The sequence below is a fragment of the Protopterus annectens genome, chromosome 10.part0 (genome assembly GCF_019279795.1).
Source record: "Protopterus annectens isolate FY-2018-M chromosome 10.part0, PAN1.0, whole genome shotgun sequence".
In the NCBI taxonomy this organism is placed as follows: Eukaryota; Metazoa; Chordata; order Ceratodontiformes; family Protopteridae; genus Protopterus; species Protopterus annectens.
Window position 1 is genome coordinate 985,459,341 of NC_056744.1, and position 26,683 is coordinate 985,486,023.

At 39.2% G+C, this 26,683-nt stretch overlaps 1 protein-coding gene across 1 annotated transcript in view; it reads right to left on the reverse strand.

The window, feature by feature from the left end:
* Positions 1-26,683, reverse strand: part of DPH5 (diphthamide biosynthesis 5) — a 386,494-nt gene that overhangs the window by 64,227 nt on the left and 295,584 nt on the right. Inside the window, exon 5 of the mRNA XM_044085749.1 lies at positions 2,075-2,114. Within this exon, the coding sequence (XP_043941684.1) occupies positions 2,075-2,114 (40 nt within the window). The remainder of the gene's footprint in view (positions 1-2,074; positions 2,115-26,683) is intronic.

Here is a 26,683-nt window from a genome sequence, read left to right on the forward strand (position 1 = left end):
ATTAAAGGAAGCAGAGAGATCACAATTAGGAACATCGTGGTCAAGGCCTAAACAAATAATACAATAGGAATGAAAATCTCTATGGGGAACCTGCTTTCCACAGGTAAGACAATTATTAACCTTTTCTGACATTCGTTAAGGCAAGAAAAGAGGATCCCCATCAGGGTACTTAACTGTAGTTGACTTCAACTTTGTAGTCGGAAACCAAAAAGGTAAACTGCCGACTGGCACTCGTGCAAAAAAATGCTTCTGCTTCGGGCTCTGTGGCAAGGAAGACTGAGGAAGTGACGTCAGCTGCCTCCTTTTGTATTGGACGTCCTGACGTCCTTTACAACTGACAACAGCCGATGTCATATTTACTTACCTTTGGTATTCTGGCCGATCAAGGGCTACCGGGAGCCGGATAACCCATTGGTTAGGACTGCAACAGTGAAACACGATGAACATGGACTCTTACTGTGTTATTTAGGTATGTAAATGCAGGACTTTACAATGAATGCATGGACTGAGAGCAAGACTCTGAGAATGGTAAAAAAAGAACTGGAGGGAGGGAGATGGCTCTATGATGCACATGGGTAAAGCCCTGTAGGTCACCCTAATGATCTTGGATAGGCTAGTAACAAGAGTGCCAGAGGAACAAGTAAAGAAGAGTAGGAGTGACCAGCAGGTGTTGGTGCACCCATCCTATGTGGAGGGAGGTGTTCTGGCCCACTGCAATGTTGGAACCTACAGAAGTATATTATGCAGTGTATGGGCTGGAGACGTGCAATATTCTCTGCCAAGCCACAGTGACAAAATAGACTTCATCTCATGTGCACCAATGCATATGTAAGCAGGAAAAGGCATAGCAGACTCTTTTGTCTATGAATTTGGACACTGGCTGGCACTGGTGGAGTTAGGCCAGAAAATAGGGAAAATCCTTCATGTCTGCCTGGATGACGGGATGCACTGTAGCTTGCCTTTTCCTCAGTGATGAGGAAATGAACAGGCTCAGTCAAAGTTGCAGGGCAAGAAGGACAATGGGCACAGGAGTGAAAAAAGACACATACATGGTTTTGTTTCAAGGTATTTACAACTTTCTTTGTCCTGATTTCTGTACGACTGTTTATGACTTTTTCCTACTTCTGTTTATACAGCTAAGTCACAATATGGTCAGCATCAAGATAATGTTCCAGCCTCTTTGACATTAGCTATGCCAGGAGATGATGTTGCTGTTATGATCTCTTATAATTCTGTGTCCCAAATCCATGAATAATTACAATTTATTTAATAGAAAGACTGCTGACTTGACAGTCCAGGGTCCACATTGTATGACAGAACAGAATGCTTTGATTTTGTCAGATTATATGCATTTCTTTCTTCTTACTACATCTCAACCAACAACTCAGGATGCAAAGGGGGACAAACAAATGGGAAGACACTCAGCAAAAATCTGTAACTTTCTATAAGGCTGCCTATGTCACTAACTAGAGACAGACACTACTGTCAAGAAGGCCCAGTCACCCGAAAGAGAATGTCTATCCAATGGAATGCTCAGTTTGACTGACCTTAAAATTTCAGGATTATCATCATAAGAAGTAAGTGGCCAAAGGCATGCTTGATTTTCTTGGTCTTCATATTTCAATATTATCACAATCTATGCATTACCTATTACTGTATTTACACTGCAAATTGTAGTGCTATGTCAATGTTGAAGCAAACTCTTAAACTTGTCATAAATGAAGTGACTGCCTCTATGTAACTGCAGGTAGGGTTTTATGGTACATATTGGACTTACAACTTCTTATGCACCCTCACCCTACATACAACAAGCTAACCAATGCAGGCATTGCACTACTGGGTTTGTATTACTATATGCAAAAATAAGAAAACTGAATGTTCAGAATGAAACACAATTGTGTTATTCTTAATAAAGCAGCTTTGTGCAGTGAAGCAGACAATGGCAGTTTTGGACATACAGAAAGTGTTTAGTAGAACAATTCAACATTACAGAAATACTAGCAAATATTGCTGTTACTTGAACGCACTAAAACATTATGCAGTCTGTTCTATATATTTTATGGGACTGACTTACTTCATTAAATTTTCCAGGGACTGCTCCTTGACTTTGATATCTGTAAAGGCAAAAGAGAAACACAAATGTAGACAAAGATATATTTGCTGCATAACTCACACAAAAGTGTACAAATGCAAAATATTTGTGGCATTAACCAATAAAATGCTATGCTTAACTGAATGAAAAGAGTTAAATTTAAATAAGAGGAGACAAAGCAATGGCCAGTATATATAAAATCAAAGAAAGGTTTATTATGAGTTTAAAACAGATATATTGTTAACGAGTTCTTAAGCTAAACAATTCTTGCCCTTAAACTAATGCATTCTTCTGCATTCTGATAACATCAGGTTTACCAGTTCAAATGGCACAAAGAAATGAAATGCTAATAAAACCTTTCTCCTCAAATAACTTTTGTGAAAGAAATGTCAGTCACACCCTCATTCTTAATGTTCATTGTAGACATTTATATCAGTTAAAAATAACTTGTTAAAAACAATCTGTTAGGTGCACTGCTTCTATTAATACCTCTTAGGCTGCCAGTTTTCCTTCTTTTTCAGATGTTTATCTATTTTATACAGGTGTACATATTTTTTTTTATTTTTAAATGAACATGCTATTCTTTTTTGTCTGCCTCCCAAGTCTGGTTTGTGTACAATATCTCTCCACCTCAAAAAATGTCATCTACAGTTGCCAAAATAATCTATTATAGCAATAACCCACGCCTGGGTGTGGGTAATGCTGGATTTACCCACAGTCGGTGTGGTTTGGTCACGGGGGCAAAGCCCGAGTGGCCAAACAAAGCCAACCATGGGTAAATCCAGCATTACCCACACCCAGAAGTGGGTAATTGCTATTATACAATGACATTATTTAAGAAAAAAAATAATTACTTTTCTTAAATAATGGCATTGTAATAATGCCTCCTTGCTGCCTCCGCAGCTGTCTGGTATTCTGCGGCCATTCTGATGTACTGCTCATGCGTATGCCTACGCAGTACATCAGAGCTGTGGGCAAAAGCAAACTGCTTTGCTATGTTAAATGGGTTTAACATAGTGAGACAGCTTTAAAAAAAGCAACAGAGATTCTCCGTTGCTGATTTTAAAGCTGTCTTGCTATGTTAAACCCATTTAACATAGCGAGACAGTTTTTAAAAAAGCAACGGAGAAAGCAAGATCTCCACTGCTTTTTACAAACTGCTTCGCTATGTTAAATGGGTTTAACATAGCGAGACAGCTTTAAAAAAAGCAACGGAGAATCTCTGTTGCTTTTTTTAAAGCTGTCTCGCTATGTTAAACTCATTTAACATAGCGAGACAGTGTTGCTGTAAGAGTTATAGTAATGGAAAAAGTCTGGGCAACCGGACCTTTTTCCAATACTATAACTCTGATTTACAACTTACTGACCAATCAGCATGCACGCTTTTTGATTAATGTCGAAATTTAGGAATATAGCAATAATTTTGCGCGCTTGGTGTGGAAATGCTAACTTGGCGGTTGCGGTTGTTTGGGTTTTGAATGCGACCAAACACCAAAAGCAAACCGGCGAAAACAAACGTACCACCACCCAAGTGTTATTATATATATTTGAGATATTTTAATTAAGAAAGAAACTATTACTTTAAATAATGGCATAATATAATGGCATAGTTTACTGCCCTTCCGCATATATGTCTGGCATCGTCTGGCATCCGCACTGCGTGCGCCTGATGTGGCATGCGCTACCGCACCAAGGCAAAAGCAGCAAAGAAAAAGAACGTTTCGAAGAGCTATGTTAAATTTTTTTTTACAGCTATGTTAAAAAGTTTAACATATGGTTGCGAGGTTATTTTTAATAAAGAGCTTAGCTGTTTATTTTTTAACTTATTCTCGCCAAAAACAACTCACGGAGATCTTGCTTTCTCCATTGCTTTTTAAAAAACCCATGTAACATAGCGACAGACAGTGTTTTAAAACGAAGTTATACTAAGGGAAAAACTTAAGCGTCGGACCTTTTTCCTTAGTATAACCTTCGATTTACAAGCACGCTGGCCAATCAGCGTGCGTTTTGAATAATCGGGTCATGGTATAATAGACAATATAGTACCTCTGACACCCTCACAGGCTGCATTCTAGGCTACTGTTTTCCTTTTCCAAGTATGTTGGACTAATGTTAGTTATACAGAAAGAAAAGTTACGTGCTATAAATGTATGTAAAAGAAAAAAATGTTAATATGTTTTCTTTTAATGTAAAAGGAAAAAATGTTAATATGTTTTCTTTTCTTTTAATGTATATTTGCCTATGTCTTAACTGATAAAGGTGGCAAACTTTGCAGGAATCTAAGTTTGTTCTAGGACTGTAATTGTATGCGAGTCAAAGGATGTCATTCTACTCAGTGCAGACAGCATCCCTTTTCCTTGTTATACAAAGCAGACTCGTGTGAAACATCATCAGGGCATAAAGCTCAATGCTTGTTAATTTTCTGTGAAGCTTTTTGTAGAGACACCCAGTTGTATATTTCCCAATGATCAAGGATTTATTCAAATCTTCACTCTTTTACTTTCCTGTCACCACTCAAACAATCAAGTTTGTTCTGAAGCTAGGCTCCTGTACCAAAGACAGAATTCCAATCACAGTATTAATGGACCAGCAAGAAGCTATGATTTGTGACCGCTCTCATCTTAAGAGGCTAATGGTGAACCTTCTAACTCTCATCTTAAGACGCTAATGGTGAACCTTCTATCAGAAAACGAAAAGGAGAACAATTTTTCAATGAGGAATTCCTCACCAACTTTAACAGCAGCAATGAAAAGCATTGGAATTTTAGAATTTGCACAAGTTACTGAATTTGTAAGAAAGACATATCTGATCATTGAGGCAATTTTTGTCCCTACTTTCAAACAGATTTATTTGTAAGGCAAAAATGAAATATGATCAATGACACTTTTTAACAGATAATAAATCATTTAAAAACTAAATATTTTGGTAACTTGTTTCACTAAGATCTAATATCTAAACAGTTTAGCACACCTACAATGTTACTGTTACAAGTAATATTAAAGCAGGTGAATTTTTAAACAGACACTTTAATGAGAAAAATGTAAACAATGAGCTTCTATTAGGCTAAGCAAAAAACTGCACTCAAGACAAATTAAAGAAAAACATTCCTGGTCACCTTACCCACAGTACAGTATTAACATAGTGACTTATCTAAAAGCAAAGAAACAAAAAGAAAAAGAAACATTACTAATAATTACAGCAATTAATTACATAAAATGTTTGAGGAATACAGATCACCTCCTAGTGGACTGAAGTAGACAATACAATTAAGCAAGGAGCAATAAAAATGCATGCGGGAACTTTCCACTGATGTTTAATGGCTTACATTTCCAGGTAATATGATGGGCTCTCCAATGTAAGGACACAAGACTAGCTGTACATACCATTAATGATCACAGTTTTTGTTTAGTATGAAATTATTGGTACAATAATTCCTAATGTCTGCATTTTCATTACTCACTTATTTTTATCAACTAAGAACTCATTTACAGGGAAAGCCCAGGGAGAAAATTTCCAACACAAAGATATATTAAAAGAAACCAAAAAATGTTTTTTTAATATTAATTAAGCTACATACAACCCCCCCCCCCCCCGCTCAGAAATCAGTACAATGGCAACAGTGTAAGGCATCATAGAAATTATCACAATGTTTAGTGATTGTAAGCATATACTGCAATACTCTTCAGTAGATCCGAAAATAAACAATTCACTGGTAACGTGATAAAAAGAACAGGAAGAAAATGCACAAAGCTGGAAAGTAAAATATGGCAGATCGAAGTGATCAGTACACAAAACAAGTGCTTGAAAATCTTCTTCTTCTTTCGGCTTTTCCCGGTTAGTGGTCGCCACAGCGGATCAAATGCTCTGTGTTGCTGCAGTATGGGAAAACTTCATGAGGGTTAAGTATGGAAGGAGGCAAATTATTATCTTGCATTTTCATCTTGGTCAGTTAAGTAACTTCACAGCTGCATGTCCAATGACTGATGACATAAATACGTTTTTCATTCTGTTTTTCCGCTTTTGTACATTGCTGGACATTTTAAAGACTTTCTTATAAACTACTGTACTTATAATTTGCTTTTACGTACAGTGACTCGAAATTAGTAAATGACTTAAGGGCCCTAACAGGTGTACACCTTTTGCATAAACATAACATTATAGGCATTTGTTCCTGAAAATAATCTTGCATGCCAGAAGCTGTAGTGTGCTCCCTTTTTTATACATTAGCAAATCTAGAGAGTATTATATGCAATCTAACATTTTGACTAAGAATGGTAAGATATACATATGATAATTGTTCCGAATAACTGTCTGTAGATTAGCATTGCTGGTGATAGTCCTATACAAGTTTGTGGAGTGAGAATATTGTTATCTTGTATAGCTGGTTAAGTATTTTGTTGCCTTTGGATGATACAAATGCACAATTCTTGAATATAGTTACGTTTGCTGCCAGTTATTTTTGTGTCTTTCGGCTTTTCCCGGTTAGGGGTCGCTATAGCGGAACTCCGGTCCGCTAATGATTGGCAGTAGATTTTTACGTGCCGAGTTGCCAGCTCTGACACACAACCTTCAGCGAAGGTACGCCCATTCACGCATGTCTCCACACAGAAGACGCTCTAGCTGAGAATCGAACAGGACGTCTTACTGTGAGGCGACAATGCTAGTTTGCTGCCAGTACTGACTAATAAATACACATATGATTCAACGAGCTAGACAGGAGATATATAAAAGGCACCGATACTTAGTTGACAGTTGTCATTTATATTTTAGCCTTTGCGGGGTGAAAGGTGTTTGATTAATGGAATATCTGGAGTAGAACACAAAGCAGTGGAGTTGTCTGAATGCTGCAGTTGTTATGCTCCAGTCCACATAACATTAATGAATATGGGAAGAGAAGTGACCCAAGTACTAATCCACATGGAGCAACTAGGACAACTAAACAATGTACAAAGAAGGTTTTGCAGCTTTTTCTTTGGCAGGTGCTGTTTGTTAGGCAGCTAGAGAAAATTACTATTCTCCAAAAGCGCCCAATCTTTATAAGAGTAGCAGGGGATGCAATGTGCCGAAAGTCTTTGCTAAAATCTAATCTTATGTGCTTCAAACTTGATCTATTTTTTCTTTTTGAGATTTTCCACTAGGATGATCAATACAGTGTTGAAGCTGTGGTAATGCTGAAAACTATGCTGATGTATAAAACAGTTTTTTTTGAATAGTGGGACAATCCTGAAACTTAAGATTACTAACACCAATCCAGTTCAGTGGGTAATCAAAGAATGGTCTAATCCAATTCACAGTTACAGGGTTGCCAGAGATTATATCAGGCCTCAACTGGAGCACTGTAGACAATTTATCTAGGTAGGGGTACACCAGCCCATTTTCAGGTTACACAAATGGATACTCAGTCTCACAAGCAGCGCGGTTTTACAGCAGATTTAGGGCATACCATTTATCACTCCCACCCTCATGAACTATGTGACTGTCATTGCATAATTTTGTCTAAGAACAATTTTGCAACCATTTGTGTGATGACATTGCTGAACGAAATATACAAGAGCAACTGCGTGGTCATAGCATGCTGAAAAATTTTGTATAAAACGTGAAGAAATTCTGATGTTAAGGTGTGCTTTATTTATTTTAAAACCGAAAGTCTCAATAGTACTACTACCAAATGAAATCACAGTTATACAGTAACAGAAAAACATCAAGTTAGATAACGTGTGGCTTTAAACATTGAAGCACATTCAATTAATTGATGGTTATAAATGAAACCTAATTAAAAGGTTTCTACTAGAAGTAAGAGCTTTAAACATTAATTTTCATTCTTATTTTAAGAGATTATAAACAATATGAATGCTGTATATGATCTTTAAGCATTCACACAGTTGCAATCTCAATAAAAACAAACATAATTTTCCTGCGTTGTAGTACACAAGAAAAACTATATTCAAGCTTACTCATATTCACTGATTAGACTATGGTCAGGAAATGAGCAACCTTGCTGAAAGGAAATGATTCATTCAAGCCTCATGATTGCTCCTGGGAAACCAAAATTGCTGATGCTATTTTTGTAAGATCATTTGTTGGACAGTCTAAACAAGGTACGGTCACTTAACATTTACTTGCAAAGAAATTAAAGCAAATAAGAGTAGCAACTTTGCAGCAGAAGCAGGGCAAAATACTTTAGAATTGTCTTCATCATTGTTTGAACATTCTTTTCCAGAGCTGTCCAGGATTTGCATCATGCTGTGATTTAATATAATGTGTATAAATACACTTTGATAAAACACATCCTTCATGAAAGAGGCAGCAACAGAGAGAAGTCTTACATATAATGCATCGTATATAAGGTATAGTCCTACATGAAGTGCCTTATAAGATGAGAAATCCCAGCTTGTGCCTCCAAGTTAGTGCATTTAAGGTGCCATCAGAAAAGTAAATGGAGCACTCGCGTCACCATCCATCTGAAACTCTCATTGTCAGTCCAGACCTATTTCTTATACTAAAAAATTTCAATTCCTGTTTCTTCAAGAACATTAACTGCATCAGGTACAAATCCCTCATTCTTTCAGCCATAAATGTAATCATCCAGACACTTAATTTGCCAAAAACTATAATCAATATTTATAAGAGGAAGTACTTTACATATAGTATTGACTACTATTTGAAATTATTTATTTAACATTTGTTGACAGGGAAAGTCCGCCTAGGACAGAGCCTATTTTCAGTGGAGTCCCTGGGAGATACATTCCAGCATTTTAAAAATTTAACAAATTGTTTTGTTTATGTCACACAGAAAATATTATTTTGGATGAAATTAAACCAATATTTTTTTGGGGGGGCGAGGGGGTTCAAGGACACATATCACTGGCTACTTATGCAGAATTAATTTTGTACCACTCTGGTGAATATCCAAAATGCTCAAATGACATTTGTGCCTGTAGTTTGGCTGTTAAAATGCAAACATAATGATTTAAATAAGGACCCAAAAAGCTTTAAAATAATTTCTGGAACTCAGAATTTGACCACATTAAGTAATACAAGATAACTCCTCAGACAACTTTAGTTTTATCTGATGTATGAGCTTTAAAGCAGTACCACATTGAAACAGGAACTAAAACACTCTTCCAAAATCCTGTCCTACTTTATTTAATATACTTTTATTAGTTTGTTTATTAGAGAAGTGAACTTACCTGAATGTACTCACCATATAACCAAAAGGAAAAAAATCTTTACAGCAAGAAGGACGTTTAATCAAGGGGAAACATTTCGAATGTGTTAATAATCAAAAGTGGGACATGATGAATGCTAACATAGTTTTTTTTATTATTTTTATTTTCTCACCTTTCAAACTGTGTTGTAGATAATGAGTAGGTAGAATCTGGGGAGAGGGAATAATTGGAAGGGGACAGGAGGAGGAAAATTAGGTGCAGGTTCCCTTTTCTTAAAGATAAGCAATAACATTAGTTCTAAAGTTTAGTTCAGCCTGTATTGAACACAGTGTAATTATCAATCTGAAATATTAAATCTATATTATCTGAGATTATTCTTGTATGTGACAATCACTGAATATATTAAAATTAATACAGATAGAGAAATAAATGCCTGTTCAGAAAAATGTGGCAAATGTCATGATTCATTTCTAACTTCATCTCTAATAAGGAAAGATCTCCTTACTTGCATTTTCTCATTATGTGAAGGTAAGCCTTCCAAGGATTTTCAGATTTTCATTATCAAGGCACTAACACAAAGTGTATGCAATTATGTTGCAATGAAAACATGTAGATACGAAAAGTTCAGACAATATTTTTTTTAAGAAAACTATGTCAGATTCAATAGCACTAACATTATTCATTATCGTATATCAGAAAATGTATAAGTGGCCCTGCCAAGCACATATCAAATAAACTTTACTTCACAAGACAGTCAACGGTTTCTGGAAATAGCTGAATCTTTTTTTTTTTTTTTTAACAAATTTGGACATTTTCCCTATCCATCTGATAGCACTGGCACTACAAATTGCTAATTCTATTTTCTTGGCCAGCCTATTCTCTCTTTGCTTCCTGAGGCAGGGTAGCAACTGCATATCATTGACTGAATAAAAGCATCATTACAAATCCAAATGTGTTGTTTCTTTCTAGTGTTGAAGTGATATCTAGTAGCCAAGATTTTTTTCACATATTTACTTGCATGTCAGTATCCTCTTATTCAGAACATTTTCACTGAATCATAACTTTATAAATACTAAACAGAAAAGAACCATTCCTTTACACATTTCTAATACATTAAGAAAATCCAATACACAAGAAATTGTTGAGACTTCGATGTCAGCAATAAAGCAAATTACAAACAACACAAGGAGACACTGTATGAACTAGCACATATTTTTCAAATGAATGACTGAAACAGTTTGACATGAGGAAGCTTGACGGTATTCATCCCGAGGGCCTCTCTAAAGAAAACATCCTTTGGAGAGGTGATCCAATAGGGAAAGTGGATTCATCAAATCTGACTTTTACCCCTGGGATACCTCAAAAACTCAGAGTGCAAATGGAAGCCTTTGACTCACACTCACAGGGATGTAGGTGGTGAAGAAAGGAAAACTGATGCACATCTAACACAGCACAGACATGTGGCTATGAAGTCAATATAACTACAGCCTGCAGTAAGAAGACTAGCGTGTGTGTGAAAAGGATCTCACAGATGTGTGGAAAACTCAAGATAAATGTCAGTTTTTATACATATGTGTTGCAAGGCATCCTCATATTCAAGCTTTGTCATGTGAAAGAAAGCAGATTAGTGGTAGCGGTGCATCCTGGCTACCTAAGAAGGGTATATTGAATCCACTGCATTCAAGGAATTAGAAGTCTAATCAGGAAGCATAAGGACATTCCTTGGTGTGAGGAAACTGCTGAGGAAATTTTTTGGGGGACAGAGTCATAGCCTAAATGTACTGTGAAAAAAACATTGACAGGATTCACAGATCTGCACTTCAGGGTGGTCGATAGTTTGCACCACATGGTGACAAAACACAACTGTGCAAAACAGACATAGATAACTCAGCAAAGGTATACTGCATGAACAGGCAGATAGCTGCAATTCAGGGAGGTATAAGGGGCAGAATGGAAATGACATAAGCAAAGCACAATGACATAGCAAATACAATATAGACTGCTGTCGTACTCCTTTGCCTTTTGAGAATGCATACGTTGCATATAGTAGACTGCAGGAGTAGGTGTCTGCTGAGGCAAACTGCCACTATGTGCAGCAAGGGAATGAAATACTGCAAATGATTAAAACCAGCAGTCAGTGTCAACTAGCTGGACATCTCGGAGATAACGAGCAAAAGAACTCATACTAGGGGCAAAATAGAAAATGCTGGTTGGGGAAGGAAGCATCTTTTTTTATGGGGACAGGACCCGCATTTTTATATAATAGACAAAAAAAAAAAAAAAAAAAAAATATATATATATATATATATATATATATATATATATATATATATACATACATACATAGATTTGCCATCAAAATGTCAGAAACCATGGAAGGCCGAAAGGCACTTTTCAAAGTTGTAGTAACTTCATTTTTTAAATGTCTGAATCCACAAGAGCAAATGCCAGTGTGCATTCGCTCTTATGGATTTGTTATTTTGAATGGAGATTGCACTATAGTGGGAATCGGGAAATTTACCCTTTCCTTCACTGTAGTGCAATCGATGAGTTTTTATATATATATATATATATATATATATATATATATATATATACTCGTCGAGAGTCGTCGATATATATATATATATATATATATATATATATATATATATATATTAGTAGCAGGTGGTGTGGGGGACACAGGGCTGCTTGGCCCCCTGAAAAATGTTCGTAGTGCATAACCGGAAGTGTAGGTATTTTTGGTAAGGTTGACATTCCTTAATTCACACTTTCGGTTATGTGAACTATTGGTTACTAGATTTTACGACATTTTGGGTCGCATACATGAACACTTGCACTAGTCAGTTGCGAGATTTTGATAGTAAACCATATATATATGTATGTATACATATATGCATATATATATATATATATATATATAGAGAGAGAGAGAGAGAAGGAAGAGGTGAAAGGCATGAAAAGGAGAAAGGGGAAACAGGACTTCCTGCCATTGAGGGACCAGACCCACCATCACTGGCAATGCACTGCTACACCACTCACCCAATCCAGCTGCATCCTTAGATGCAGCTAACACTTGTGGTTCTGAGGTGCCACTGTGACCTGCGAAATGGAAACATGAAGGGAACACTGCCATAAGGTATTACAAGTCACAACTGGTACACAATGCTGAACATGTGGCAAAATAGGAGTCAACTTTCCCTGCTGTATCATAAATCTCTGAAGCGCCCTGCATTGGCAGGAAATAATTTCCTCCTGCTCTGCCCATTCTGAAAGGCACAAACAATACATCAGTCATAAAGATGCCAGAGTGATGCACACAAAATCTTACTCAGACTTACTCAACTTTCACAATTATGCTAAGATCCACAAACAAAGCCTTTCTTAAAATAGCTAAGTGTAGACACAGTGCTGGTGAATCCCTCTACTCCTACGCAGTTGCTAAAATCTGGAATTCTCTTACACCAGATATCAGATTACAAAACAGCAGTCCCATCTTTAAAACCCAATTAAAAGCCCACCTCAATCTCATCTGGCAATGTACCTGTATTGACCATGGCTAGCCCTACTACCACCATTCAGATAAATCTTCCTCTGGCAATACTCAAAGGTCAAACACACAGAAAAAAACTATCATAACAAATTGCATTTATATATATATATATATATATATATATATATATATAAAACTGTATATATTATTACTGCACTATCTTACTCAAATACATTATATTTTCTGTTTTACTACTGTACACTCTATATATTGTACACTTCTGTAACTTCTCATAATACTATGCTATGATATACTATTGTTTGCTTTATTAATTTGTACTCATCTCTGACCTTTGTATTTTTATCATATATGTGGAGCTTTTGTATTTTTTATGATAGTCATGTATGTGGAGCTTTTCTCCTCAGGTCTCTGCTGAAAACAGGCACTTGATTGCTCAGTCAGACCAATCCGGTAATCAAATATAAAATAAAATAATAAATAAATAAATAAAAAGTACAAAACTAATGTTACACCTGTCTGTGCAAGCAAGCAAGCAGAAGCCTGACATAGTGCCCAACTCCTGACACACATGCTACACTACATATGTATTTGCAAAAAATCAGAAGCTGATGAGGGTACTGACAGCTTTACCAACCTTACAAACAGGGTTCAATACCACTGGGATCTGCACTGAAGCACAAGCAGCGACACTAAAAGACATACATGCAGTTAAGTAGAGGCAAGAAGTAGTGGCCACAAGCACATAATGGTGCAGCCATTTGCTCTGCCCCACAGAATACCACAGCTCCAAATAAATACAGCTGCCAACAACAGCACACACAAACAGACCTAGCTGACAATCTGATTCATGCTGGCATATGTCAGAGGAAACAAACATTACTAAGAACAGTTCTCTGAAAGGCAGAAAATAAATGGATTTACAATAGGAAGCACAGTATAAATGTCACAGACAATATCAATCCCACTTATAATGGGCACTTGAGGCATTCCTGCTTTCCACGTCTGGAGATGTTCAGGGTGGAAGCACTGCAGGCTGTAGCACCAGTGTCTGCACTCTTCATCAGTACTGGAGGTGCCAGCTCCTAGCAGGCATCCACCTTAATGAAAAAAAAAATCATGTGGTCCCAGCAGCCACACCCTGAACTGATTGTGTAGGAGCTATAACATTATGTTGTTCTCACTGGCATACAAAACAGGCACTCAACATTGGGTACAAGTATCAGCAGCCATCATCATGAACAGGAAGCAAAGCAATATGGCAGCCTGTGGTTCATGCCTTACACAGGCTTTTGAATTGCTAATAGCACACCTTAGTATCACAACACAGCTCCATATGTGTGTACATAGGCAGCCTGCATGTATAACATGACAGTAGTGTGCACTGGAACAGCTTTTATATTTCATTTCACAACTGTGTGAAACAGGCATTCACAGACAACATTGGAATCTAGTTTCACCTGCATATATACAAGACAAACTGGTATATATTAGAGATGTTTACTGATGATACACTAAGGAAGCCAAAAGTACAGGGAAAAATTAGCAGCAGTTACAGTATCTGAGTGTCTTACTGTATACCTAGCAGCACAGAAAGACCATTTCATTGGATGCAGCCCAGAAAAGGTACTTGGTGGTCTGCAGTTCTGTGAAATGACAACATACCTCTCAACTTTTCAGTGTAAGAAATCTGGACAAAGTCTAAAATAATGGGAGGACAAAGGCCCAAAATAGCAACAGATTTTAAATATTGCTCTTATAAATGTAGAAAGTTGCTAGAGTACTTATATTTGTATTATGATGCATTTTCTAAAGTATATGAAGTGTGAAACTCAAATGTATGTCATAATTTAGTGACTTCATTTCTTAATGATCTGACAGAAAACCACACATTTTATGAGAAACAGACCAAAAATATGAGGAAAAATCTGGACAGTTGAGCGGTATGACATACTTCAGCACTGTCATTAAATCTGATTGTGTGCCTAAGAGCAGCCTACATTAACAGCACTGGTATGTATATTACATGTCTGCACTCTTTTTCTACCTGTAATTTGTACCTGTAGTTACAACTGTGTACCTGATGTCATTATTTTTACACCACTATATTTGTGGGATGGCAGTCCATAAGTAAAGGATTGCCCCTCCCATCCCCCCTTTAAGCAGTCCTACAATGTATGCCACCAGTGCCATATACATGTGAGCATCTGCTTAGGCAAAGCTTCTGGTAAAACTATTGTCAGAGATCCCAAAACTAACTGATCTGTACTATGCTGTCCTTTAATGTCTATCTCCATGTATAGAATGTGTAATGCATATGCCTATATATATATATGTATATCTATATATATATATATATATATATATATATATATATATATATATATATATATCTCATTGGGACAGCAGTCCATGACAACAGAATTGCATTCTCCCTCCCTTAAATCTCATCTTATATACAAGGTGCCTGACTGTCTGCCACTGAGACACCTCTTGTGGATGTACATACCCACAACACCTTTTAGCATGGTCAAAACCCTATGCCACCTATGCACACCCATCAGTCCTCACCCATGCTGCCTTTGACACTACCGAGTACCTACACATACTTATCAGCCTCTGTATGTACCCACCCCAGCTGCAGACAAGCCTAAGGCTTCCCAGTCCTGACTGCCCATCACCTACACATAACTATGAGCCTTTGGATGAACCCACTCCAGCTGTAGACAAGCCTAAGTCCTCCCAGTCCTGTGCAACTGTCCTGCTGTGTACTGCCAAGCTAGGCTACCATGTCTCACAGCTAGACAACTTCACCAAGATGTCTGTGTCCTACAACTGTCTACTGTTCCCCTTCTAGATACTGGCACATCCTCCAAAGGTGACATTAGACAAATTCAGCCCTGCAGAGAACAGCAGCCTGCTGTGTGCACTCAGTACCCATAAAAGGCATCTGTAGGGGAGACAGAGAAACCCACTACCCTCTACAGCATGTGGGGACACACTGGTTCATGACATTAATTCTGTGGGTAGTAGACATCACACAATACAGCAATGTCAGAAGCTAGTCAAAGACATGACAAAGCAGGCCTCACAGAAGGAAAGCAGCACAGCAGCTAACAAAGCTTCAGCTGGATTGAGGGACACCTCCAACTGTAAGTCTCATTGCTAATGAGTCATTCCTATCATCCTTACAATGAGAGAGTACATGCATGGATATCATACGGGAATGACTGGGCATCAGCTTTACGACTGGTTAAATGTCATGACTCAGGGAGAACCAGCCAGGCCAATAGCCATAACACATATGCTACACAGCATCTCTGCGCAGACAGATTCTAGGGAGCACACAATCACTTCTGTGCATATTCCCTGAAAGTACTATGGGTGTTCAAAACTCAGGAAACTGCCAACACAGGCATAAGTAGGTTGTTTTCCTGCATATACCTACCAGCCATTTGCACAAACACCACAGGACAATAAATGTTACTGGGACAGTCGGCATTATGTCTCTTGTGATGTTTACTAACAAGACAGACTACTGCTATAGTAACAAGAGTACATACTTGGCCAGGACAACAGGCTGAGGTCAGCAACAGCACATGGTTTGGCAATCATGCTGACACATAGACTGACTCAGTCCCAGGACACAATGACACAGTTTCCATCCCTGATCGCCCCACACCCACTGCCCAGGGGACAGTGTTGTCTCACCCATACCCACTCTGAAGATGCATGACACTGGAGCTTACCATCCCTGCCAAAACAGGACTGCAACTAAAGAGCCTGGGATGCAGCAACAGACCAGCTCACTGTGTATATATTTACCATATGGCAACCTGAAATAGGTTCTATTACTATCCAATGTCAGAACCTACCCTAGATATGCAGAGAGCTCTTGGCATAAATGAGCAAATGTGCAGGGCTATAATCCTGGCAGAGTCTGCAGCTACATACACAGACTTGGAGATGATTGGCATGCAGCATGACTTCTGGAGAATTTGACTCAACAGTGGCAATGTCTCTAGGAGACCACAGAGTCCAGAGATGCCATGATAGGTCTCATGAGGACTACGGTGGCATATCTGCCTACAATGGCCATCTCCATGCAAAAGACAGAAAGTGCAATCATTGCTACCCTATCTATGCTTGATGGCCATAGTTAAGGAGAATGTCCATATCTTGTGTGGATGCCTTGGGAGGCCATTGCAGGGAACTTAGTCTGCATCTGAAGGTGTGGGGTTGTCACAGTTCCCCACCCCATGATTGGGGTGTCTGCAACAAAGGGGAATAAGGAATGAGATACAGTGTTAGTGATGTACATACAAGTCACTTTCCACTAGTACCATCACATCAGTATCTGGTAATCTTTTACATCCAGCCATCATAGTGCCCACACTATATGGAGAACTAGTAGGTTCCACCAAATAATCCACAACGGAAATTGTGTATGACATTGATGCTATTTCCCAGTGATCCCCCCATCTCTGCCTCCACTAATTAACTGCCACCCGCAGATTATGAAAACAGCAGTGTGTTGGGTCCCTAGGCACCTGCGTAAATGATGAAGGCTGTGGCCTGCTTCATTTTCCCTCCTGTATGGTGCAAGTAGAGATGTCTTTTACACAATGTAACTTGACTGTCACTGCCCAGTAGGTCCCTCATCTGATGTGACAGAATTCTAGGTCTGCAACATTTTTTGGTCATGCCACCTGGCACCTTGATGTGCTTCCAAGGTGGCTGGTAATGGCACTAAGATGAAGCAATTGCTATTGTCATAGTAATGCTACTGCTCCCAGTATTACTACCAGGAAAAACTTTGAAAGTTTTTTTGCCTTTATACTCAGATGCAACTGATTATCTGACTTCTTATTTGATGGCCGTGAATCATGACCTATATCTGACACTCCATTTGCATCTCATTATGCTGTGCTTAGCCTATCCTTTTCCATCTGCATATTATTCTATGCTCATCTGCATGACCCTCTTTCAGCTCCTTTTCACTCCTTGCCCTACAATCTCTGTACCTAGCTACCAGTTCTTGCTTTTCAATTCAAGATCACACTGGCTACTATGCAACTTGACTATAAATACTGGTCCATGTCTGGAGATTTTGACCATTAATAGTAATTTTTCTGGTATGGACAATGTTACAATTACTCTAGAACTCAATGATTATAAGATAGGTAGCTACACTAACAGAAATCCTGCAGGACTACTGAAACTCCCTTCACCAATGATGAATAAGAAATGGTTTTATATTCAGTCTAGCAATGTACACAGTGATGCATTTTGCAACTCAGATCATGACACCATCATAGTTAAGTTCCTTCAAATGTTGTAAAAATTAAGACAATGATACCTTTGCTGACAGCAACTCCAAGTGTTATGCACATTTCATAAATTAAAATAAAATGCATACATAATGATATAAGTTTTAACAGATAAGCTTTAGGGAAGCCCCATATTTTTATCCTCTGTTTTATTTACTTTACTGATCCATCCACTCTGGATACAATGCACAGTTTTTCAGTTACTTGACAGATGTTTATTAGCCAGAAAGACCCTTGAAAAGTAATTACATACACTGACCGGAAGAGATCACCATTTGCCTCACTCTCACTGCCTCCTGATACAGCAGATAAGATCTGGTTCCCCCGTTTGTTGATATATCAGACTACTAACATGTTGTCTGTATGTATTGCAATCAACTCCAGAGGTAGAACATCTTGAAAGGACTGCAACACTAGTAGGACAGCTCTCATCTCCAGGACGTCGATGTGCAAATTGGTCTCTCCCAAGAAATGTCTCCCTACCCAATTAGGTTGGCATCTGTGGTGAATGTGGCTACTGGCTGAAGGAGAATGAAGGGATGACCTTGAGACACTTCTTCTGAATGAAGCCATCAAAGAAGATATTCCTTGCAAACTTTGGAAATCTTGACTGGATTGCTTTGAAGATGCTAAAATATAGACTATTGCCCTGAAGGGATAAAAAACAATAAAACAGAGCGGACCATGAACTGCAGAACTCCACTTTAATAAAAGTTTAGCGCTTTCGTCAGAACACTTTCCAACTTCTTCAGAACACCGACAAACAGTGAAATGTTTAAATAGGTACATCACAGTCACATGATACTAAAACCACTCTCATCTGTACAATTTAAAAACCAGTCTTCCAAAAAAAGCATGTTATAGTTTAAAACCTTGCTTGTTACAAAAACACTTCGACAAAATATGTGTATAAAAACACATACATACTGTATGGACAAAAATAGCAGCACTGTGATAGCTAAAAAGGCTCATAAACACAAATCTAAGAAAAAAACAAATTCAGCCTTTAGTTTCAAAGCACTGCTGATCGAGGCAGACTCATTTAGCCCAGGGGGCTCCAGTGCATTACTCCTGAGTTGCCAAATTAACTCCTTATATTCTAGGAGCAATTCATGAGGTCTACCCCTTTGGTCAATTTAAAAGAATGTGTGGGATCTTTTCTGACATGTTTTGCATGAGCATTTCTTTTGTCATTCTTGTTCATGTCATATTGGTGATGATAGAGCCTACTTTTAAATTTATTCATGGTCTCACCAATGTAAAATGTTAAATTTATTCTTGGTCTCACCAGTGTAAAATGACAAACACTGTTGACACTGAGCAAGATACACATCATTGCTCTGGCAGTTCAACTTCTGACAAAATTTGACAACCCCCCCCCCATCTGGGTATACAAATTTCTTCACCTTCCTTTACATACCTACATTGATTACAATGTCCGCATTTAGACATGCGGCCAGGGTGACTTTTTTTCTTTTGTCTTTCAAGTATGTTTTTGAAGCACAGATCTTTCTTGTACACCACTACAGGGTCCTTCCCCATTTTCTCCATATACTCACTGTCAGCCCTAAAGATGTCCCAGTTAAGTTGTATTATGTCCCTAATGCTGTCAAAGTGTATGTTATACTGCAATATTAGGGGTCTTTGAAAATGTACTATGTCTCTCTTACCATTTATGGTAATTAAATCACCATTTGTCCCAAATAGTGGCTTAAAAATGCCTTCCTGTCTTTTCCTAATTACCTCCCAAAAAATATTATCCAAGAATACAGCTGGATACCTTCTGTTGGTCAACATATTCTTCAAAATTGCACATTGTTCACTAAAGGTAGAGTTATTACTCACCATACGGGTGAGTCTCACAATCTGGCCTTTGACCAGGGACTTTTTTTGATAGATAGGGTGGTGGCTTTTAAAATGAAGTAATGAGTTAGAGTATGTAGGTTTTTTGTATATGTTAGAGTAAAACCTACCTTCACATCTATTCTTTGAGATGGTCACGTCCAAATAACGGACATCCTCTTCACCTATTTCCATGGTAAACTTAAAAAATAATGTACTGCTGTTCAAATGTACAAAAAATTCATTAAGTTTTTCCCTACCAACTTTCCAAAAAATGACGATGTCATCTAAATATCGTCCGTAAAGTGTCCAACAGTTACTAAACTCAGAGTTAAATATGTACTGGTTTTCCCATTGGGCAAGAACAATGTTAGCAAATGTGGGCGCACAAACTGCACTGATTGCCACACCTTTAAGATGTCGAAACAATTGATTTTCAAAAATTATAAAGTTGTTTCCTAAAACAAGGTTCATTAAAGGTGGTAATAGTCAGTGCTTTGTCGTGGTCTACACTAGAGTGGTTACATAAAAACTCATAGAAACTCCCTTCACCAGTGATGAATAACACATGGCTTTATATTCAGTCTAGCAATGTATACAGTGATGCATTTTGCAACTCAGATCATGACACCATCATAGTTAAGTTCCTTCAAATGTAAAAATTAAGATAATGACACCTTTCCTGACAGCACCTTGTTATGCACATTTCATAAATTAAAATAAAATGCATACATAATGCAGATAAGCTTTAGGGAATCCACATATTTGTATCCTCTGTTTTGTTTACTTTACTGATCCATCCACACTGGATACAATGCCCAGTTTTTCAGTTACTTGACAGATGTTTATTAGCCAGAAAGACCCTTGAAAAGTAATTACATACACTGACCGGAAGAGATCACCATTTGCCAAACTCTCACTGCCTCTTGATACAGCAGATAAGATCTGGTTCCCCCTGTTTGTTGACATACCAGACTACTGCCATGTTGTCTGTATGTATTGCAATCAACTCTGGAGGTAGAACATCTTGAAAAGAATGCAACACTAGTAGGACAGCTCTCATCTCCAGGACGTCGATGTGCAAAGTGGCCTCTTCTGCGGACCATGAACCTTGGACTAACCTTCCCAGGAAATGCCTCCCTACCCGATTTGGTTGGCATCTGTGGTGAATGTGGCTACTGGCTGAAGGAGAATGAAGGGATGATCTTGAGACACTTTTTCTGAATGAAGCCACCAAAGAAGATATTCCTTGCAAACTTTGGAAATCTTGACTGGATTGCTCTGAAGAAGCTGAAGTATAGACTATTGCCCTGAAGGGGCCCACTGAAGGACACACATATTGATACATGGCTAATGGTACTAGCGTTATCACTGCTGCCATCGATCCTAACACTTGGAGGACTAGTTTTGCTGTTGGATGAGAAAGGGAAATCACCGTCATGACCCAAGACCTGAGAATACGAGGCCCTTTTCAGAGGAAAAGAAGCTATCTGGTTGGGCGTGTCTAGACAAGCACCTATGAACTCCAGGGTGTGAGCAGTGGTAAGCTGTGACTTGGTATAACTGACTGCCATGACCAAATGATAACATAACTGGAGCAAGTAATCCCTTGCTTGATTCAACAGATGCATATGTGGAGTGGTCAGGAGCCAGCTGTCTAGATATGGAAACACTTATAATCCCAGCATTCTCGGGTGAGCTGCTATCACTGCCATGCATTTGGTGAACACCTTGGGGCTATGGTGAGGCCAAAAGGCAGTGTTCTCAACTGGTAATGTCTGGCACCCAGCCAGGAGTGCAGTTATCTTCTGGAGTGCCTGTTCATTTTGATATGACAGTACACATCTTGAAGACCTATCAAGCACAGCCAGTCGTACTTTTGTAGAAGGGGTAAAATGGATTGAACTGTCACCATCTAGAACTTCAAGGATTTTACATACTGGTTGAGTCAGAAATCCAGAATTGGTCTCAACTCCCCTGCTGTCTTTAGCACTAAAAAGAATGTTGAGCAAGTTCGGGATCCTTGTTGGTCTGGGGGGAATTTTTGGATGATTCTTTTTGCTAGAAGCTTTCCTATTTCTAAGGCTGCAGTCTCATTCTGACTGGATGGATCATTGGGGATAGTTTTCATTTTTGTTGGGGGAATTTGGGAAAATGGTATGACATAACCTCTGGATATTATGCTCTGCACCCAAGTGTCTTTTCTGATGGATGTCCAGGCTTCTGGGCACAAAGATACCCCCCCCCCCCGAAACTGCTACCAGACTGCTGTCACAAAAGTCATCTCTGAAGCCCTGGTTCTGCAGAACACTTCTGCCGTGAGGGTGGCATCTCCTTCAAGTTGATATGCAAATGTTGAAGTCTGGCAGGCCACGTGTCTTGCACCCATTTTCCATTGAGGTGTGCTCCTCAAGCCTTGTCCGAGGCATCCGTCGTTAGAATCTGACTCGCCTCTGGTCGGGTCACAGAGAGTCCCTTGTTTAGGTGACATTCCTGAGCCCACCACAAAAATTCCTTCTGAATGCAAGGTATTATCTGAATGACAGTGTCTAGATCCTGGCAGTGTTGTGTCCATAGATTTTTGAGATACCATTGAAGCTTCCTCATATGCAATTTGGCATTGGGAAGCACCAGAATACAAGATGCCATGAACCCCAAGGCTTGAAGGACTGTCCTTGCAGTCAGCCTGGACTGTAGAGACATTTGATGGAAATAAGGTGAAAGACTTTTCTGTTTGTCCGGGGTCAAAAGGCCATCTGGGAAGCTGTATTCAGTCTCACACCCAGAAAGCACATGTCCTGAGAGGGTACTAGACTGGACTTTGTTTCGTTCACAGAATACCCTAGGCATCTTAACACTACCATCACATACTGTAGATGCTGAAGAAGCTCGTCCTTGTCTTGTGCAATAATCAGGCTATCGTCCAAATAAGGATAAATTTGTATTCCTTCCATCCTGAAAAAGGCTATCACTGGAGCCAGAACCTTTGTGAACACTCTGGGCGCAGTAGATAAGTCAAAGGGCAATGCAGAGAACTGATAATGTAAATTTCCAGCTCGAAAACGCAGGTACTTCCTGCAACTGGGCCTGATAGGAACATGAAGATAAGCTTCTTTTAGATCCAGAGTTACCATCCAGTGATCTTTTCCCAGCAGAGGCAAAAGCTGTTGCAATGTCAACATTTTGAACTTTGGAATGTCCAAATAAGTGTTGAGGAGAGATAAATCCAAAATCGGTCTCCACGTGTTCCCTTTCTTTGGTACTAGAAACAGGCGGGAATAAAACCCTAGACCCTCTTCTGAAGGAGGTACTGGCTGTATAGCTCCCATGCGAAGAAGTAATAAAATCTGTTTGTGAGCCTCCATTCTTTGCCGAGGAGGAATGTCTGGCATACCTTTGAAAGGAGGCAATGTATGGAAATAAAACTTGTAACCTTTGTTTATATTGTCCAACACCCATTTGTCTTGGGTGATTAAAAACCAATTTTGCTTGAAGAGAGCTAGCTTTCCTCCCAAAGGAGCTGCCAGGCAAGAAGAATCTGGCAGCTGAAAATGCAGGTCATTGGGCCTGTTTACGAAAGGACTGGCCCCTACCCTCACCAGCAGATTGAGCAGGCGAACTCCATGTTCTAGGCCTAAAGGTACTCTGAGCTCTGCCCCTACCATACCTAGATCTACCCCTAGACTGGGAATCAGAAGAAGGGTACGTCCACCCCTTAGCAGGCCAATTTCTACTAAACTTAGGAGGTTGGACCTGCAAAAAATCTTTAACAGTCTGCATAGACTTAGCCTTGTCCTCCATTGTCTTCAAAACAGACTCCACAGGAGGACCAAACAAAACTTCGGACTGTAAAGGGGCATCCAGAATTCTAGACTTAACATGCTCAGATAAATTCTGATCCTTAAGCCAGGCATGCCTACGAAGAACTGAACCAGTGGCAGCCACTCTAGAAGAAGCCTGCAAAGCATCAAAGCCACACTGCAAAGAATGTTTCCCCACCTGTTCAGAAACATGCACCAAATCTTGCAATTCTTTACACTCTATGCCCTCTGCCAAAGCATCCACTTTAGATTTTAGCTGAGAAAGGAGGAAATTCTGATATCTCAACATATGAAACTGGCAATTTAAAGCCCTCATTGCTAAAGTAGAAGAGGTGTACACCTTCTTACCCCATCTGTCCAAAGCTCTAGCTTCCTTATCCAGAGGAACCGGATTCTTTACAACAGAAGCTCCTAACACCCTTAGGCCCCTGACTAATAGTTTCTGGGTCCGCCTAGGACTCTTATATAGATATTTATGAGCCTCAGGTACCTATAATACCTGTCCAGTTTAACTGGAGCAGGAGGCATAGAATCTGGATTAAATGAGGCCTCCGAAAAACATCCTGAACAACATCCAAAACAGGAGGAATAGCCATAGTCTATGCTGTGGCAAAAACAAGAACTCTAAGCCTCTTTCTGGAATCTGAGTAATCCTGTCCTTCCCACTTAAAATGTTCCCTCATAGAGTGTAAGGTTTCTGAAAATGAAAATCCTTCTGGAGGGAAGCAGAAGGAGTAGAATCCTCTGCATCGGAATCCTAATAAGGAGGAAAATCTTGAATATCTTCAGCAGAAGACTCAGAATCATCTGAGGCCTGCTCCAAACTTTCCAACTCTGGCTCTACCCTGGGCCTCTTATCAGGAGGGGGCATGGAACCTCTAATTAAAGTAATCAAATCTTCTGCCATTTTAAGCATATGCCTCTTAGGTACAGACCCTGAAGAACCAGAACTAACTCCAGAAGAAGGCAAAACAGACCTGCCCTTAGAAGGAGCCTTAGAAACAGTAGCAGAAGGCCTAACCCCCTTAGGCAAAGAAGGGAGAATAGTAACCTGAGAGGCCCCTTCAGCCTGACCTGACTCCTGTGAGGCCACATCCTGTAAAATCAAGGTTTCCCCCTGAGACTCAACAGAAACTTCAGCCGGATCCACCTGTTCCACTGCAGTCTCTAAAGGACCGGCGTCCGAAATGGATGAATCATCCTGCCTAGGCTTTACAGATTTGTCTTTACGCTTCGTGGAAGCGGGCCGGAGGATCCCACGGCATATTATAATTACACCTTGCCAAAGACTAACCTAGCGCAATCTAACCTTCTCTTAATAGTGCGCTTATTAAACCTAGCACAAAACCGACACCCAACTACGCCGTGCTCGGTCCCAAGCAAGGGATACAAAGCGAGTGGTAATCCCTATGCGGTATCTGCTTCCACAAGAAATACAATTATTCACTTTTTCTGACATCCGTAAATAACTGAGGCAAGAAAAACAAAATGCTCTCAACGGGTACTTAGCCCAACTTGGTATGTCTGAAACTCTGAAAACGAAAAATTTCAGAAAGCCGAATGGCACTTGCAACGCTGCTTCTGCATCGGACCATGCGGCAAAAAAGACTGAGGATATGACGTCGGTCATGCGCTTTTACACCCTGACGCTCTGATGTCAGGGCTGTGCGCCCATGACCGACGTCAGCCTAATACTTTGGTATTCGGGCCGACTGAGGACAGCGGACTACCCATAAGTAAGGACTGCAGCAATGTGAGATGAAGAACATCCTTGCTTGTTACAAAAACACTTCGACAAAATATGTGTATAAAAACACATACATACTGTATGGACAAAAATAGCAGCACTGTGATAGCTAAAAAGGCTCATAAACACAAATCTAAGAAAAAAACAAATTCAGCCTTTAGTTTCAAAACACTGCTGATCGAGGCAGACTCATTTAGCCCAGGGGGCTCCAGTGCATTACTCCTGAGTTGCCAAATTAACTCCTTATATTCTAGGAGCAATTCATGAGGTCTACCCCTTTGGTCAATTTAAAAGAATGTGTGGGATCTTTTCTGACATGTTTTGCATGAGCATTTCTTTTGTCATTCTTGTTCATGTCATATTGGTGATGATAGAGCCTACTTTTAAATTTATTCATGGTCTCACCAATGTAAAATGTTAAATTTATTCTTGGTCTCACCAGTGTAAAATGACAAACACTGTTGACACTGAGCAAGATACACACCATTGCTCTGGCGGTTCAACTTCTGACAAAATTTGACACCCCCCCCCCCCCCAATCTGGGTATACAAATTTCTTCACCTTCCTTTACATACCTACATTGATTACAATGTCCGCATTTAGACATGCGGCCAGGGTGACTTTTTTCTTTTGTCTTTCAAGTATGTTTTTGAAGCACAGATCTTTCTTGTACACCACTACAGGGTCCTTCCCCAATTTCTCCACATACTCACTGTCAGCCCTAAAGATGTCACAGTTATGTTGTATTATGTCCCTAATGCTGTCAAAGTGTATGTTATACTGCAATATTAGGGGTCTTTGAAAATGTACTATGTCTCTCTTACCATTTATGGTAATTAAATCACCATATGTCCCAAATAGTGGCTTAAAAATGCCTTCCTGTCTTTTCCTAATTACCTTCCAAAAAATATTATCCAAGAATATAGCTGGATACCTTCTGTTGGTCAACATATTCTTCAAAATTGCACATTGTTCACTAAAGGTAGAGTAATTACTCACCATACGGGTGAGTCTCACAATCTGGCCTTTGACCAGGGACTTTTTTTGATAGATAGGGTGGTGGCTTTTAAAATGAAGTAATGAGTTAGAGTATGTAGGTTTTCTGTATATGTTAGAGTAAAACCTACCATCACATCTATTCTTTGATATGGTCACCTCCAAATAATGGACA